This window comes from Phalaenopsis equestris, unplaced genomic scaffold (genome assembly GCF_001263595.1).
Source record: "Phalaenopsis equestris unplaced genomic scaffold, ASM126359v1 Scaffold001309, whole genome shotgun sequence".
Classification (NCBI taxonomy): domain Eukaryota; kingdom Viridiplantae; phylum Streptophyta; class Magnoliopsida; order Asparagales; family Orchidaceae; genus Phalaenopsis; species Phalaenopsis equestris.
The window spans coordinates 118,677-132,825 of NW_018165748.1; the positions used below are offsets into that span (position 1 = coordinate 118,677).

The following is a 14,149-nucleotide window of genomic DNA, read 5'->3' on the forward strand; positions in this document are numbered from 1 at the left end:
AGAAGGATATCATAAAAAAAAAACATACACCAAGGTACATCCTCCTGTAAATTTCCAGTAAAATCATCCATAATTAAAGCAAAAAGATATGGCTTAAAGCCAATCCCTGATGTAATCCAACAAAAATTGGAAAATATTTGGTAACTCCTTCAGTTCGAACACAAGTAACAGCTCTAGTATACATATCTTTAATGACTTGAATATAAGTCATATCAACACCTTCCCTCTCAAGAACTCTCCAAAGAATATCTCTTGGAACCTTATCGTAAGCTTTTTCTAAATAAAAAAAAAATCAAATGTAGATCCTCCTTATTATCTCTAAACTTCTCCATCAAACCTCTCAATAAATGTATAGTTTCCATAGTAGACCTGCCCAGCATAAATTCAAATTGATTATGAGAAATCTTTGTAATACGTCTTAACCTATGTTCAATTGTCATCTCCCATAATTTTAAAGTATGACACATCAACTTAATTCTTTTATAATTGGCACATTCTTGTGCATCCCCTTGATTCTTAAAAATGGGGACCAAAATACTCTTCATCCACTCCTCAAGAATCTTTTTAGTTTTTAAAATAATATTAAAGAGTTTAGTAAGCCAAGAAACTCTCAAATCTCATAAATATTTCCACACTTCAATTGGGATATCATTAAGTCCTACAGACTTTCCACCATTGGTTTTCTTTAAAGCCACCTCAACTTCTTCTTACCAATGCGACGGTAAAAATGAAACGTTTTATTATTATCAACGATATAAATATCACTAAGGTCGATCGAATTTTCAGAAAATTATTAAAAAGTTTATCAAAATAATTCACCCACCTATATTGAATATCTTTTTTCTAAGAAAAATACTTTTTTATTTTCATCTTTAATACACTTGTGTTAAATCTTTACTTTTCTTATCCCTTTGTTTAGTCAGATATACATATCTTTTCACCCTCCTTAATATCTAATTTATTATAAAGATCATTAAAAGCAGAATTTTTAGCATCACAAATTATTTTTTTAGACTCCCTGCGGAACATTTGATATTTTTCTCAATTCTCTAAGCTTTTACATTTAGACCAATTTTTATAACATAATTTCTTATATTTTTTCTTTTTTTGCACATTATTATTCTACCACCAACTATTTTTATTTATAAAAACTTTTTCTTTTGATCCTCCAAGTATATCTTTTACTACTTGATTAATAGTATTTGTTATTTTATCTCACATAACATTCGCTTCTTCATGAACAACCCAAATATTGAAATTTTTAATTTTACTCATAAAAATAATTTTATTTATCTTTTAAGTTCCTCATCTAATTCTACGATGATGAATTCTAATATGTTTTATTTTACAACTCTTCATCTTAAAATCTAGAACTAATAATCGATGTTGGGTACTTAAATCCTCACTTGGAATAACCTTACAACCTTACAATCTTAACCTTACAATCTTTACAATCTCGACGATCTCTTCTTCTCATAAGAAAATAATCAATTTGTGTTCTATTAGATCTATTTTTATAAGTAATAAGATGCTCATCTATTTTCATGAATAAAGTATTAGTAATAATAAAAGCATACGCTAAAGCAAAATCTAAAATGGTTTTACCTTCATCATTAATCACTCCAAAACCGTAGCCACCATGAATATTTCTAAAATCTTCAACCACTACAACGACGTGTCCATTTAAATCTCTTTCAATAAAAATTCTTTCTTCAAGAGGTATCATTTGTATTAAGTCTTCTAAGTCATTCCAGAATTTATCTTTAGACCCTATATCTAAAACTGCTTGAGGAGCACAAACACTTATAATATTAAAAATCTTACTATCAACGATAATCTTAAGGGCTATAATTCTATCTCTATTAATTTTTATAACATTATCTGTCAAACTCTTATTCATAATGACATCTATATTATTTCTAGTGCGACTCTAGCCAAAATAGAAAAGTTTAAAACCTAAGTTATCAATCTCCTTAACCTTTTCTTCAACACATTTAGTTTCTTGAATACATAAGATATTAATCTTTCTATGAATCATAATATCAACTAATTTCATTAGTTTTATTAGTTTCATAGACTAACTTCTTTACCTGCATCTGTCTGTAATGTGGGAACTCTTGCTTATTTGACATTACACCCGGGCCCCGGTGTGGCGACTATTGCATATTTTTCACTGTATTCAGGTCATACAGCGCGTCGCTTCCAAGGGACGCTCTAACACTTACGCAATGATCAAAATGATTCATGTCGTGATTTTTTTTCGACAATTTTTACGTTAATTGTCGACTACCTAACGCAACCCTCCAGTTTTCACATCCGGGCTTGAGACCGACAATGACAGTGTTTGGTGCCAAAAACCAATGCATGAAATATATATACATATATATATACATACATTTCACTTTTAAAAATTAAATAACTTTTGATATATTTGACGTGATATTAAAGATTTAAGTGTTATACATATAAATCTGAAAGTTTAGCCGTTAGATATGTAAATACATAAGAATTGTGTGCTAAGTAATTTCCCTATAAGAAAACTGACACCTATAAAAGAGCAAATGACTAACAAAATGGTCAGACAGCAGGCGACAAATCTCACTCCATCTTTGATGATGATAGTCAAAATAGGATCATGCTCAAATTCAAAGAGAGAATAAAAGAAGCAAGACAAGAATGCTACTAAGAAAAAATGTAAAGATAATATTTAAATTATCACAAAACAACTATAAAAGAACCAGTTAAATTGAGTACTTATAAAGATAAAAAGGTCAAATATTTATCACAAAACAATTTGATTGACTGAGAAAACATAGAATAACTATCACCATCTTCCAGGGACCTATCCAATTATTTTGGAATCAGCTTCATATATCCTCATTTTAATTCATTATTTTCTAAGTGATGTGCAAGGTGTTAAATACACTCAACAAATTTTATTTACACATCTAATTAGTGCATTTTCAACTCGATTGTGCATGTCAAACTCATGACTATATTTTAATTATCCTATTGTATATAAGTATCACTCTAATGACTCATTTAATACAACTACAACAACAACAAGCCTTTATCCCACTAAGTGGGGTCAGCTAAATGAATTCTTTTTTCTCCATTATGTCCTATTGAATGTGATATTTTCATTTAATTCTAATAAATTAAGATAATTTTTTATACAACATGCACAAATCAATTCAGGTCTACCTTTACCTTTCTTAACATATGTCAAATCTAAAACATTTACTCTCCTATCTGTATCTGTGTCATCAGATGGTCGACTTTTAATGTGACCAAATCATCTAAGTCAACTCCTCTAATCTTGTTTTTCATTGAAGCTACTCCAACCCTTTCAAGGATATATTTGTTTCGCATGTTGTCTCTAAGTGTAAAGCTACTCATCCACATTAGCATTCACGGATTGCAATTGTCGCCACCATCTTATAACATTTTTCAAGTCTAAGCTGTATTTTCTATCACACAGTAGGCCAGGTGCATTCTTCCTCCACTTCAACCAACCAACTTGAATTCTACTAATAACATGTCCATCTATATCACCATCACTTTGAACATTGAACAATAGACAATAGACCCGATATATCTAAAATTCACTCGTTTTAAATTCACGCAAACTCTATCATTTCTATGAACTTCGTAAACAAATGACTTATAAAGAGATGCATACAACTTCGATCCTCGTGATTGCTCGAATCACGCAAAAATAATTCATTTCTTATGAAAGGATTAAAATGCAAATATTAATTCAGTCATTGATCTACAAGAAAATTAACAGTAAAGTAGCAAAAGAATCATTGGAAGAACATAGTTTTGAACCAGAGAAACATAATCGACATAGATCTTTTAACAATGATGACTGATAGCTAGAACAGAAAAATCATCAATCTCATATAATTTAACCGAATCAAACAATATTGAAAATTTTACCTATTTAAATTGCGTACAAAAAAATTCAAGCAAAATAACGGCAGGAATAACAAAGATGTTATATCTAATTTGATGTGTTTCCATGGAGCGACAAATAGAATATAATGCTTTAACACCGCAATCCAGGATCATGTGAAATGAGTTTGCATATGTTAATAAATTTGGGAAGGCCTGAATACTAAAATGAATTTAATGTTGAGTTGATTCAGCAAATGTAATACAGCTCCCCAAAACTATGCTATAAAATTGAAACAATGGCTCATTTAATTACTCAAAATTATAAAATATGTCTAGAAAAATGAAGAAAATTGTTATATTCACCATTTTGGATGGATGTAATTAGACACTGACATTGATTTTAAACATAACAAATCTCCTCAAAACTCCTTTAATATAATAATTTCATTCACACTCAAAAATAAATGAAACTAAAAATATCTTTTTTCTAAAATTTGTTTTTCTATTTACATACAACTAAATGAGCACAAAGAAAAGCACAATATCACAAAGCATCAGGCTTATTAACAGTCAAACAAAAAATTAACTTACTTTTTTCTTTTTCCGATAAGGTTCTGAAAATGCCTCATTCTGACTCATTTCATGCTTCATCGACAAGTTTTTCCTGGATTAAAGACATGTATTAGGTAAGACGTAGGCTTTTCTAACTAAAAAATAGTGATAGAATAGAAGCTCGACCTAACAGAAAATATAGAAATATTTCACTAAGTAATGAACCTATAGCGGTGAATATGCTCACTAACCCTTTACCAAAAAAAGCCAAAAATCACTAAGTTACATGTATGTATGTATGCATTCATGCATGCATGCATGTATATAAATATAAATATATCAAAGTGCATTTGGGATCCACCCGTGTGGGAACAAACGAGCCTCGAACCCGCGACCCCAGAGTTCTTACACATTCTGCCTACCAAAGAGTCAACCGGTTTGCACATGTGTGTGTGTCGTCAATGATTTAATAATAATAAATATTATATGATATCCTCAACCATCTAACGGTTTGCTAGATGCTTTACCAAGTTTATCAAGTTAGTAAAGAATAAGAATTTGATTAATCTGAAATTTCAAAAATGATAAACTCTAAAATTTATTAACTATTATCTAATAAAGAAACTATTTTTATTAAGTATGATATGATTGGAAAATAATTAGAAAGTTATATTATAGTTAAGCCTTCCATATAAGTAACCTGCTCAAATTTGAGCTTTCTACCAAGTAGATTGGCCTCAGTCACCAGCCATAAAAGACCCTGGTTAATGGTTCATCACCAGGTAATAGCTCTCTGGCTTACCAGGCATACAAGACCCTGGTTAATGGTCCTTAAAAAGTAGGATTAAGGTACTCTCGTCGGTATTCAAGAATAGGTGCATTTGCACCTCTGCCATTAAAGAAAGCTTTTTCGCCATGAGAAGAGATTAGAAGTAAAATGCTACACGTAAACATAGTTTAAATTTGACTCAACAACATACAAGTCATTGTTATATTTATTTTAGAGAGATTTACGTACGTAGCACCCTCTTCTAATGCATTAACATTTTCCACACCTAAACTTTCAAATTTACATATATAGCACTTTGGTTCTTTAAGCCAATGCATGAAAATGTGTATTTCACTTTTGAAAAGTGATAACAGTGTTATTTTTGATGTGATATTCAAAATTTTAGTGTTATGTGTGTAAATATGAAAGTGTAGGCGTGAGATATGTAAATACATAAGAATTGTGTGCTATGCATCTAAATGCCCCTTTATTTTATTGCAATATTAGCTTTGCTTGACTTGTATAGATTTATCTTTGTATGGAGATATATGTTTTGAAAGCTTATATATATTATTATGGTTGAATATCCCCTTCTATTTATTCTCTTATGTTACGCTGCCCACACTTATAGTATTATATCTTTTCTATCACCATCAATATCTTTTATTTGATTGTACCAGTTACATCTCATGTTTACAAGTTTATGTGCTAGTGTAAAAGAGTGAGAACTTTTATAGTAACTTTTTAACTTCTTTACTCTCATTTTAGCATTAACTTACCTGTTTACCTCATATATGTGTTTAAGCATTTGTTTTATTCGGTTGTGTTTGCTATGTTGGTTTGAAAGAATTTTGAAAGAAACTAAATGTTGGTGTGTCATGACTCGACCCGAGGGATTGAAACTTTCAAGGCAGAAACAAACGGTCAAACAGTGAAATTTAAAATTTTCTACTCTCAATCTACTAAAGAAAGTAATTTAATTAATAGATAATAAATTTACCTTTTTGTTTATTGACCTTGTCTTTTGTAAAAAATTCTCTCCTTTACTGCTAATCATTTATAGAAAAACTTAAATCTAAAATTTATTAAAATAATACAATGAGTTATCCAAGATAAATCAATAAAGTAATCAAACTTCTAAACTCCATTAACCCAAGAAAAGCTATAAGCACTCTGTTACTATATTATCTTTAAGAGTAATTTAGTTGATAGAAGGCAATGTTTTAAAAGCCGAGGGCATTGGGTGGAGCGTTATAGTTGTTATAGGGCGAGGCTTAAGCCCCAAGGCGTCTGTCGTGAGCCCTAGTATAAAAAAATAAGAAATATAAATATTAAGAGGAAAAACATAAACTCATTGTGTTTAATAACAAGATTAATGGATTGTGTGACCAAAAAATAGATCAAATTCGTGGATTTACTGTAGCTATAATGAAATTATTGTAGCTACAATGAACTCACTGTTGTTACAGTGAAATAATCTATTGATGCATTGTAAAACAATAAAAATCGCATCATTTGCCAAATGAAATCGTGTTGGTAAGAAGCAGATGACGATAGGAGAGAAGTGGGTGCGGCATCTTATGCATGCGAGAGAGGAAGCTTCGATGCGGCATCTTCTGCATGTGAAAGACGATCACCTGCAAGAGACAGCGCAAATGGTTGTGCCAACGGGTCGGCGATCGCATGTGTGCAAGGGACTGCGCAGAAGACTAGACAGATGGCCGTGAAATCATCTGCATACGAGAAAGGAAACAGACGACTGTGGGAGAGAAGCTGGTGCAAGTTCGTCTGCGTGTGAGAGAGTAGCTTGAAGTGGAGTGGATCAGGTGGGTCTTCAAAATTAGGATTTTTTCCCATTTTATTCAATGGGGTGTACGCATTTTGAGGCAATCTACACTCACGGACGTTAAAGGCATTCTCATGCGTACACCTCCTGAGTTTTACGCCCCTCTCGTGGGCTTGGGGCAAGTAGACTCACGCCTCGCCCCAGGGTGCGCCCCATGAACGCCGATAGAGATGCAATGTAACATTTTCATTTTTATGCTACAATTATTTGTCAATACTCCCTAGCTTTGACTTTAGATTTTATTTTTGTACTTGGTTCTTGTTTTTGAAATAATTAAGACCTTAAATTACATTTCTAAGGTTCTCCTTAAGAGATGATAAATAAAATAATGCACACTAAAATGACAAAATCTAATGTTATTAAAATCATACTTTGTGTTGCATGCTCATGCCATCATTATATCATACAAATAATAGCATATCCATAATGAGATGAGAATAAAGGATGATAAATATAGTTTGAGTTAGGTAGCTACCAACAACAACAACAAAGCCTTAATCCCACTACGTGGGTCGGCTACATGAATCTCTTTTCTCCATTGCGTCCTGTTTAGTGTCATATTTTCATTTAGTTATAGTAAATTAAGATCATTTTTTATACAATAAGTCCAAGTCTTCCTAGGTCTACCTCTGCCTTTCTTAACACAAGTTCAATCTAAAACACCTACTCTCCTAATTGGATCATCAGATAGCCGACGTTTAATGTGACCAAACCATCTAAGACGACTTTCTCTAATTTTGTTCGTCACAGGAGCTACACCAACTCTATCACGGATATATTCATTTCGCATTTTGTCTCTGAGTGTAAAGCCACTCATCCACCTAATCATTCTCATCTCGACAACACTTAACTTATTATTATGCTTCTCTTTTAAAGTCCAACATTCAGCGCCATAGAGCATTGGGTCTCAACCACCATCTTATAAAATTTTCCTTTCAGTCTTAGCGGTACTTTTCTATCACACAAAAGGCCCAAAGCATTCATCCACTTCAACCAACCAACTTGAATTCTACTATTAACATCCCCATCTATATCACCATCGCTTTGGACAACGGATCCAAGATCTCTAAATCGTTCACACCATTTAATAATATGATCACCCAAAGTCACACTTCTTTAAAGCCTCTTCAACTTTTTTTTCACTATTGCGACGGTAAAAATGAAACGTTTTTTTATTATTCACGATATTAAGATCACTAAAGTCGATCGTATTTTCAAAAACTTTATTAAAAAGTTTATCAAAATAACTAACTCGCCTATGTTGAATAACTTTTTATAAGAAAAGTACTTTTGATTTTCATCTTTAATGCACTTTACTTGAGTTAAATCTTTACTTTTCTTTTTCCTTTGTTTGGCTAGTTTATACATATATTTTTCACCATTCTTAGTGTCTAATCTATTTTAAAGATCATTAAAAGCAGAATTTTTAGCGTCACATATTGTTCTTTTAGACTCCTTGCAGACCGTTTGATATTTTTCTCAGTTCTCTAAGTTTTTACATTTAAACCAATTTTTATAACATAACTTCTTATATTTTATATTTTCTTGCACATTATTATTCCACCACCAACTATTTTTATTTATAAAAATTTTTCTTTAGATTCTCCAAGCACATCTTTTGTTACTTGTTTAATAGTGTTTGTTACTTTATCCCACATAACATTTGTTTTTTCATGAACATCCCAAATTTTGAAATCTTGAATTTTACTCATAAAAATAATTTTATTTATGTATTTTAGGTTCCTCTATCTAATTTTACGATAATGAGTCTTAGTATTATTTATTTTACAACTCTTCATCTTAAAATCTAGAACTAATAAACAATATTATGTACTTAAATTCTCACTTGGAATGACGTTACAATCTTTACAATTTCGACGTCTCATAAGAAAATAATTAATTTGTGTTTTATTAGATTCACTCTTATAAGAAATAAGATATTTATCTCTTTTCTTGAATAAAGTATTAGTAATAATAAAATCATACACTAAAGAAAAATCTAAAATAGTTTTACCTTCTTCATTAGTTACTCCAAAACCGTAGCCACCATGAGTATTTCTGAAATTCTAAAGTTTACTACCACTCTACCGACATGTTCATTTAAATCTCCTCCAATAAAAATTATTTCTTAAGAAGGTATCATTTGTATTAATTCTTCTAAGTCATTCCAAAATTTATCTTTATACTGTATTCAAACCTGCTTGAGGAGCATAAGCACTTATAATATTAAAAAATCTTAGTATCAATGATAATCTTAAGGGCTATAATTCTATCTCCAACTCTATTAATTTTTACAACATTATCTTTCAAACTCTTATTTATAATTACACCTATATCATTTCTAGTGTGACTTTTACCAGAATACCAAAGTTTAAAACCTAAATTATCAATCTTTTTAGTCTTTTCTCCAACCCGTTTAATTTTTTGAATACATAAGATGTTAATTTTTCTATGAATCATAATATTATTTAATTCCATTAATTTACTATTGAGAGTACCTATATTCCAAGATTTTATCCTAATATTAGTTTCATTAGTTTCATGGATTAACTTACTTACCCGCATTCGTCCGTAATGTGGGAACCCTTGCTTATTTGACACTACACCCGGGCGCCGGTGTAACGGCCCTTGCACACTTTTCACTATATTCAGGCTATATAACATGTCGCTTCCAGGGGACTCGCTAGCACTTACACAATGATCAAAAGGATTCATGTCATGATTTTTTCGACAAATTTTACGCTGGTTGTCGACTACCTAACGCAACCCTCCACTTTTCACATCCGGACTTGGGACTGGCAATGACAGTGTTTAGTTAAGTACCTACCATCTTAGAAAAATAAGTGTGAATGAGCCAAGAGTTGTTAGCCACGAATGTTAAAATCAATCAGGCTTGGACCTTGAGTTTAGCCACCAATCTTGAAAATCAAAACTAAATTTCATCTAAAATGATTAAGAAAATTTAGACATCATACCTAACAATATAAAGTCATATAAAGATTTGCTAGGTGTATAAGAAGTTAGCAACTATGAAAATAATTGAACAATGGTTACGTTTAAAGTTCTTGTAATCTAAAGACAAGGGTTGCTTGGGCAATTTAACATGATTCAATGAAGCAAAAAATATTTCAAAACTCATTTATTAGATAAGTGTTTAAATGTTTTCCAACATAAAAATTGAAAAAATTATGAATGTAAGAACTCAATGATGATTAGTGTTATAATTTAACTCCGACAATTTTATATACTTAAAGAAAAAACTTATTATAGATATTAAATATTATAATTAGGAAATAATTAAAAATTTCAAACATTGCTAAACCTTATGAAGAAGCAACCTCCTATTACTAGGCTTTCCTGCAAAGCCAATGCCCCTTAACCATGGTCTTTATGGATTGCACTTTTGACAAATATTGAGTAGTTCTCATCTTTTCAAGTAATGACCATTTGGATTATTTAACATCTGGAAGAGCTTTTTGTAATTGAATCATTTGAAGTAATCTTTGTGTTCATCCAAGAGAAATCACCATGCATGTGTTTATTATTAATCTACTACATTTTCATTGCTTTCTTTAATTTTTCACTTTCAATTAAGTATTGTATATTGAATATTTGAAACTTATCTTTGTAAGTTTGTTTTTTTTTTTTTTTTTGCACATCACAAAAGGCTATTAAGGTTTTAGAGAGGTTCAACCGATTGTGTCTAGTTTATTGTTCTAACACTTGAAGCTTAGAATTGAGTCACTCTTGGTGAGACTAAAGGAAAGACATATTGGCTACTCCATCATAGAGGAAAGAACTTCTCTGAAATAAGAATAGGTTGAAAGAGAAATCATAGAAAGAAGGAATAGGAATAGGCTTGAATAGGTTGGGCTGAACCACAAAAAATTCATTTGTTTATTTTATTATAATTAGACTTATTTTATTACACTACTAATTTGCAAATGCTGCAGAATTTTAAGTTCATGTGGTGATTTATATATTGAATGCCTATATATGCTATTGTGGGTGAGCATATCTTTCTATTCGTGCTCTCAAGTTATAGTATTCACCCTTCCGCAATGTATTTTTTCAAATCTTATGTGCAAATGCATCTTTGATTGTATGTGTACGTTTATGCTTATCTTTCCAACTTGGTGTGCTATTGTAGTTGTCTGAGATCACTCATATTATGCTTATAGCTTGTTCACTTTCTTATTAGCATCACACTAACTTGTTTACTTGCATATTTGGGCTAAAGTGTTTGGTTGTAACATTCCATTGTGTTTAGGGTTTGAATTTTAAGAGTTCTAAGAGAAACTTGAATAGTGGGATGCATAAACAATCACCTTCCTCTTGGCATGCATAGACTTTATACTTCAAATATTAAAGCAGCGTCCTCAAATGATTTAAGAGATTAATAATACTTTAAATGCTGAAGATAAGCTAGTTTTGCATGATGATTACTTGATCTTAGATGACGGTAATAGAATAATGAGAGTTAAATAAACAGGCATGAGCCCTTGGAAAGAAATTGATAAAATCTAATTGTAATTGCTTAAGTTCTAAAGTACTAAATATTGCAGTAAAGATTAGATTATATGTTGCAGATTTAAGAATTTTAATTGTGATTATTTGAGATAATCGAATTATAAAAGCTTTAGAATTCGAAATACGATTGAACATAAAAATCCGCTAATTTGCTTAAAATAATTTGATGTGATGACTGTTATTTTATATTCTTGAAAAGTATTCCACCCATTTATATTACATTTGTAGGTGATAAAACAATTTCTTTAGTGCTAGATTCCGTTTGGCAAAGACCTTTAGTGTTGTCGAATGACTTGCCTTGGTATGCCTAGCGCTTTTGAAAACACAACTAATTAAACTAGATTTTTTTAAAATAACAGAGTAACATGTCTAATTAGGGAGAGTGCAACTCATTCACGTATACTATCTGAAGGGAAACACATAGTTGCTGACATGAGAAATCATATTTCTAACCACTAGCTGAAAATGACATTTCAGCAAAATACTTTTATTTTTCAAACATTACTCACCAAATTATAAATAATATTATCCGCTGTAAGAACTAAACAGGAATAATAATCTCAACTCTAGCCATGATATAAACATAAAACTGTCAAAATTTCCAGTCATGCATCCTTCAAGAGCAAAAGATATTCAGTCCTATCAATGAGGCAAAGTAGTACAGTTATATCTACAGCATTGTGTTTATTTTATCATTGACGGATTTTAATACGCATTGGAGGCAAAAACACATAAGAAACAGGAGTATGGCATACCGAACTCTTCTGCTTCTTCCTAGTGGAGGACAACTAGATGATGCTCTTAATGAAACATCCTTTTGCTCTTTTCGTTTCTCTTTAACGTATTGCCATCTAACACTAGATTGTTCACCTTTTTCGTTGCCAACAAATCCACATTTTATGCTGCTGAAAACACCTGAAACTGAGTGAACAAAAGAAACTAATTCTTCATATTAATCATAAAAACCTCTTTATACATAGAATGGTATCCATACATATTGATTAAAGCAGAAAGCGTAACTTCAAATTTCTATGGCACCATCTGCAAATGCCATGAATCAATAATCAATTGAAACGCAAAAATAAAATATTCAGAACCATAATCAAATTCATTAAATGCGTGAAACATTATTATTGTTTACAGCAGAGTGGAATGTTAAACAGAGACTCATATGTTTAGGCTCTAAAAGAAATACCAAAGTATTCAACATAACTTTATTAACTCAAGAAACAGGATATCCGCCACTGAAATGGTGAAATTTTGCGGCATCAGCATCCATCTAGCTGAAAATTAGTCTAAACATAAAAATGGTAGATAACGCCCTAAATCCCAAGGAACCCTACGAAATTTTCAATTGCGCAATTACCAAACGGAGCAATGCAAGACAAATACTTAAAACTCGCAATCAGTTTACCATTAACTCAACAAAGCAACGGAATCATATTGTCCAATTAAAGAGTTAGGAAATCGCTCAAAATTATCATCAATCAAATCATCGCCCTAAAAAACCAGCTCACGCAACGCTAGAATTCAATCTAGACAACGAAACGAAGGAGATGAGCAAAATCACCCAAAATCGAACATAATTAAAACTTGCAATCCGTTTACCATTCATTAAAAGCTAAGAAATCGCAACAAATTACCATCAATCACATCATCGCCCTAAGAAATAACTCAGATTCCCAGAACTCAATGTAGACGACTAAACAAAAGAGATGAGCATAATCACCCGAAATCAACGAGGATCCGTTGGCTACAGGAGTACATTTGAGGGATTCGCGATCTCCAGTATTTTTGGGGTTGGTGGATCCAGAGCTGGAGACGGAAGATTTGGAGCTGGAGTACTCTGGACTAATCTTGAGTTTGGGCTTAGGTTTCACTGAATCGGTCGCAGTAGAAGAGTGAAGGGATGAAGCGTTGGTGATATCGGCGAAGGGTTTTCTCCTCGGCCGCAAACTCATGCCCTCGGAACTGCGAGCTTCCATCGGAAGAACGAGTTGATCAGCACTGGAACCCTGTAGATTGATCGATCGATCGCTTGCTTTTATAGGAGAAGGCCAAAGTTTGGCGGGAGTCTGGATAGTGGAAGGAGGATCAAATCACGCTACATCTGGAAAGTGACATTGGTACGAAGTACATCATGACCGTTCGTTTCGTAGATGATGTAATCTGGCCATCTGCCACATTCGCAGTTTACACAGGATAAAAAATTCCTACCATTTAATGTTATAATTTATATGAAAAATATATGATTAACTTAATTTACAATTTGTTTTTCAGATTATTCCTACACAAACTCATAAATTATTCAATGATAAATCTATATCTAGGGCATGATACGGATCCCAAGATAATATTTTAAGTAAAAAATATTCAAATTTTGATAAAAATTTATCTAGGGTTTCAATTTCAACAAACTTTTAGTCAAACTGAGCTGCTCGATGAGACGCACCCAATGATATAAAAATTAGCCCAATTTGAATCAAATCAAGCCAAGATCAAGTGATTGAACCACACTTAGAAAATTTCCGAACACATTTGAAAACGGTTGA

General features: G+C 31.7%; 1 protein-coding gene across 1 annotated transcript in view; it reads right to left on the minus strand.

Annotated features, from left to right (window-relative positions):
* Positions 1 to 13,644, minus strand: part of LOC110033930 — a 15,326-nt gene extending 1,682 nt beyond the window's left edge. The window contains exons 1-3 of the mRNA XM_020738109.1: positions 13,327 to 13,644; positions 12,353 to 12,518; positions 4,492 to 4,564 (exon numbers count right to left, since the gene is read on the minus strand). Of these exons, the coding sequence (XP_020593768.1) occupies positions 4,492 to 4,564; positions 12,353 to 12,518; positions 13,327 to 13,582 (495 nt within the window). The 5' untranslated portion in view covers positions 13,583 to 13,644. The remainder of the gene's footprint in view (positions 1 to 4,491; positions 4,565 to 12,352; positions 12,519 to 13,326) is intronic.
* Between the last annotated feature and the right edge of the window lie 505 nt (positions 13,645 to 14,149).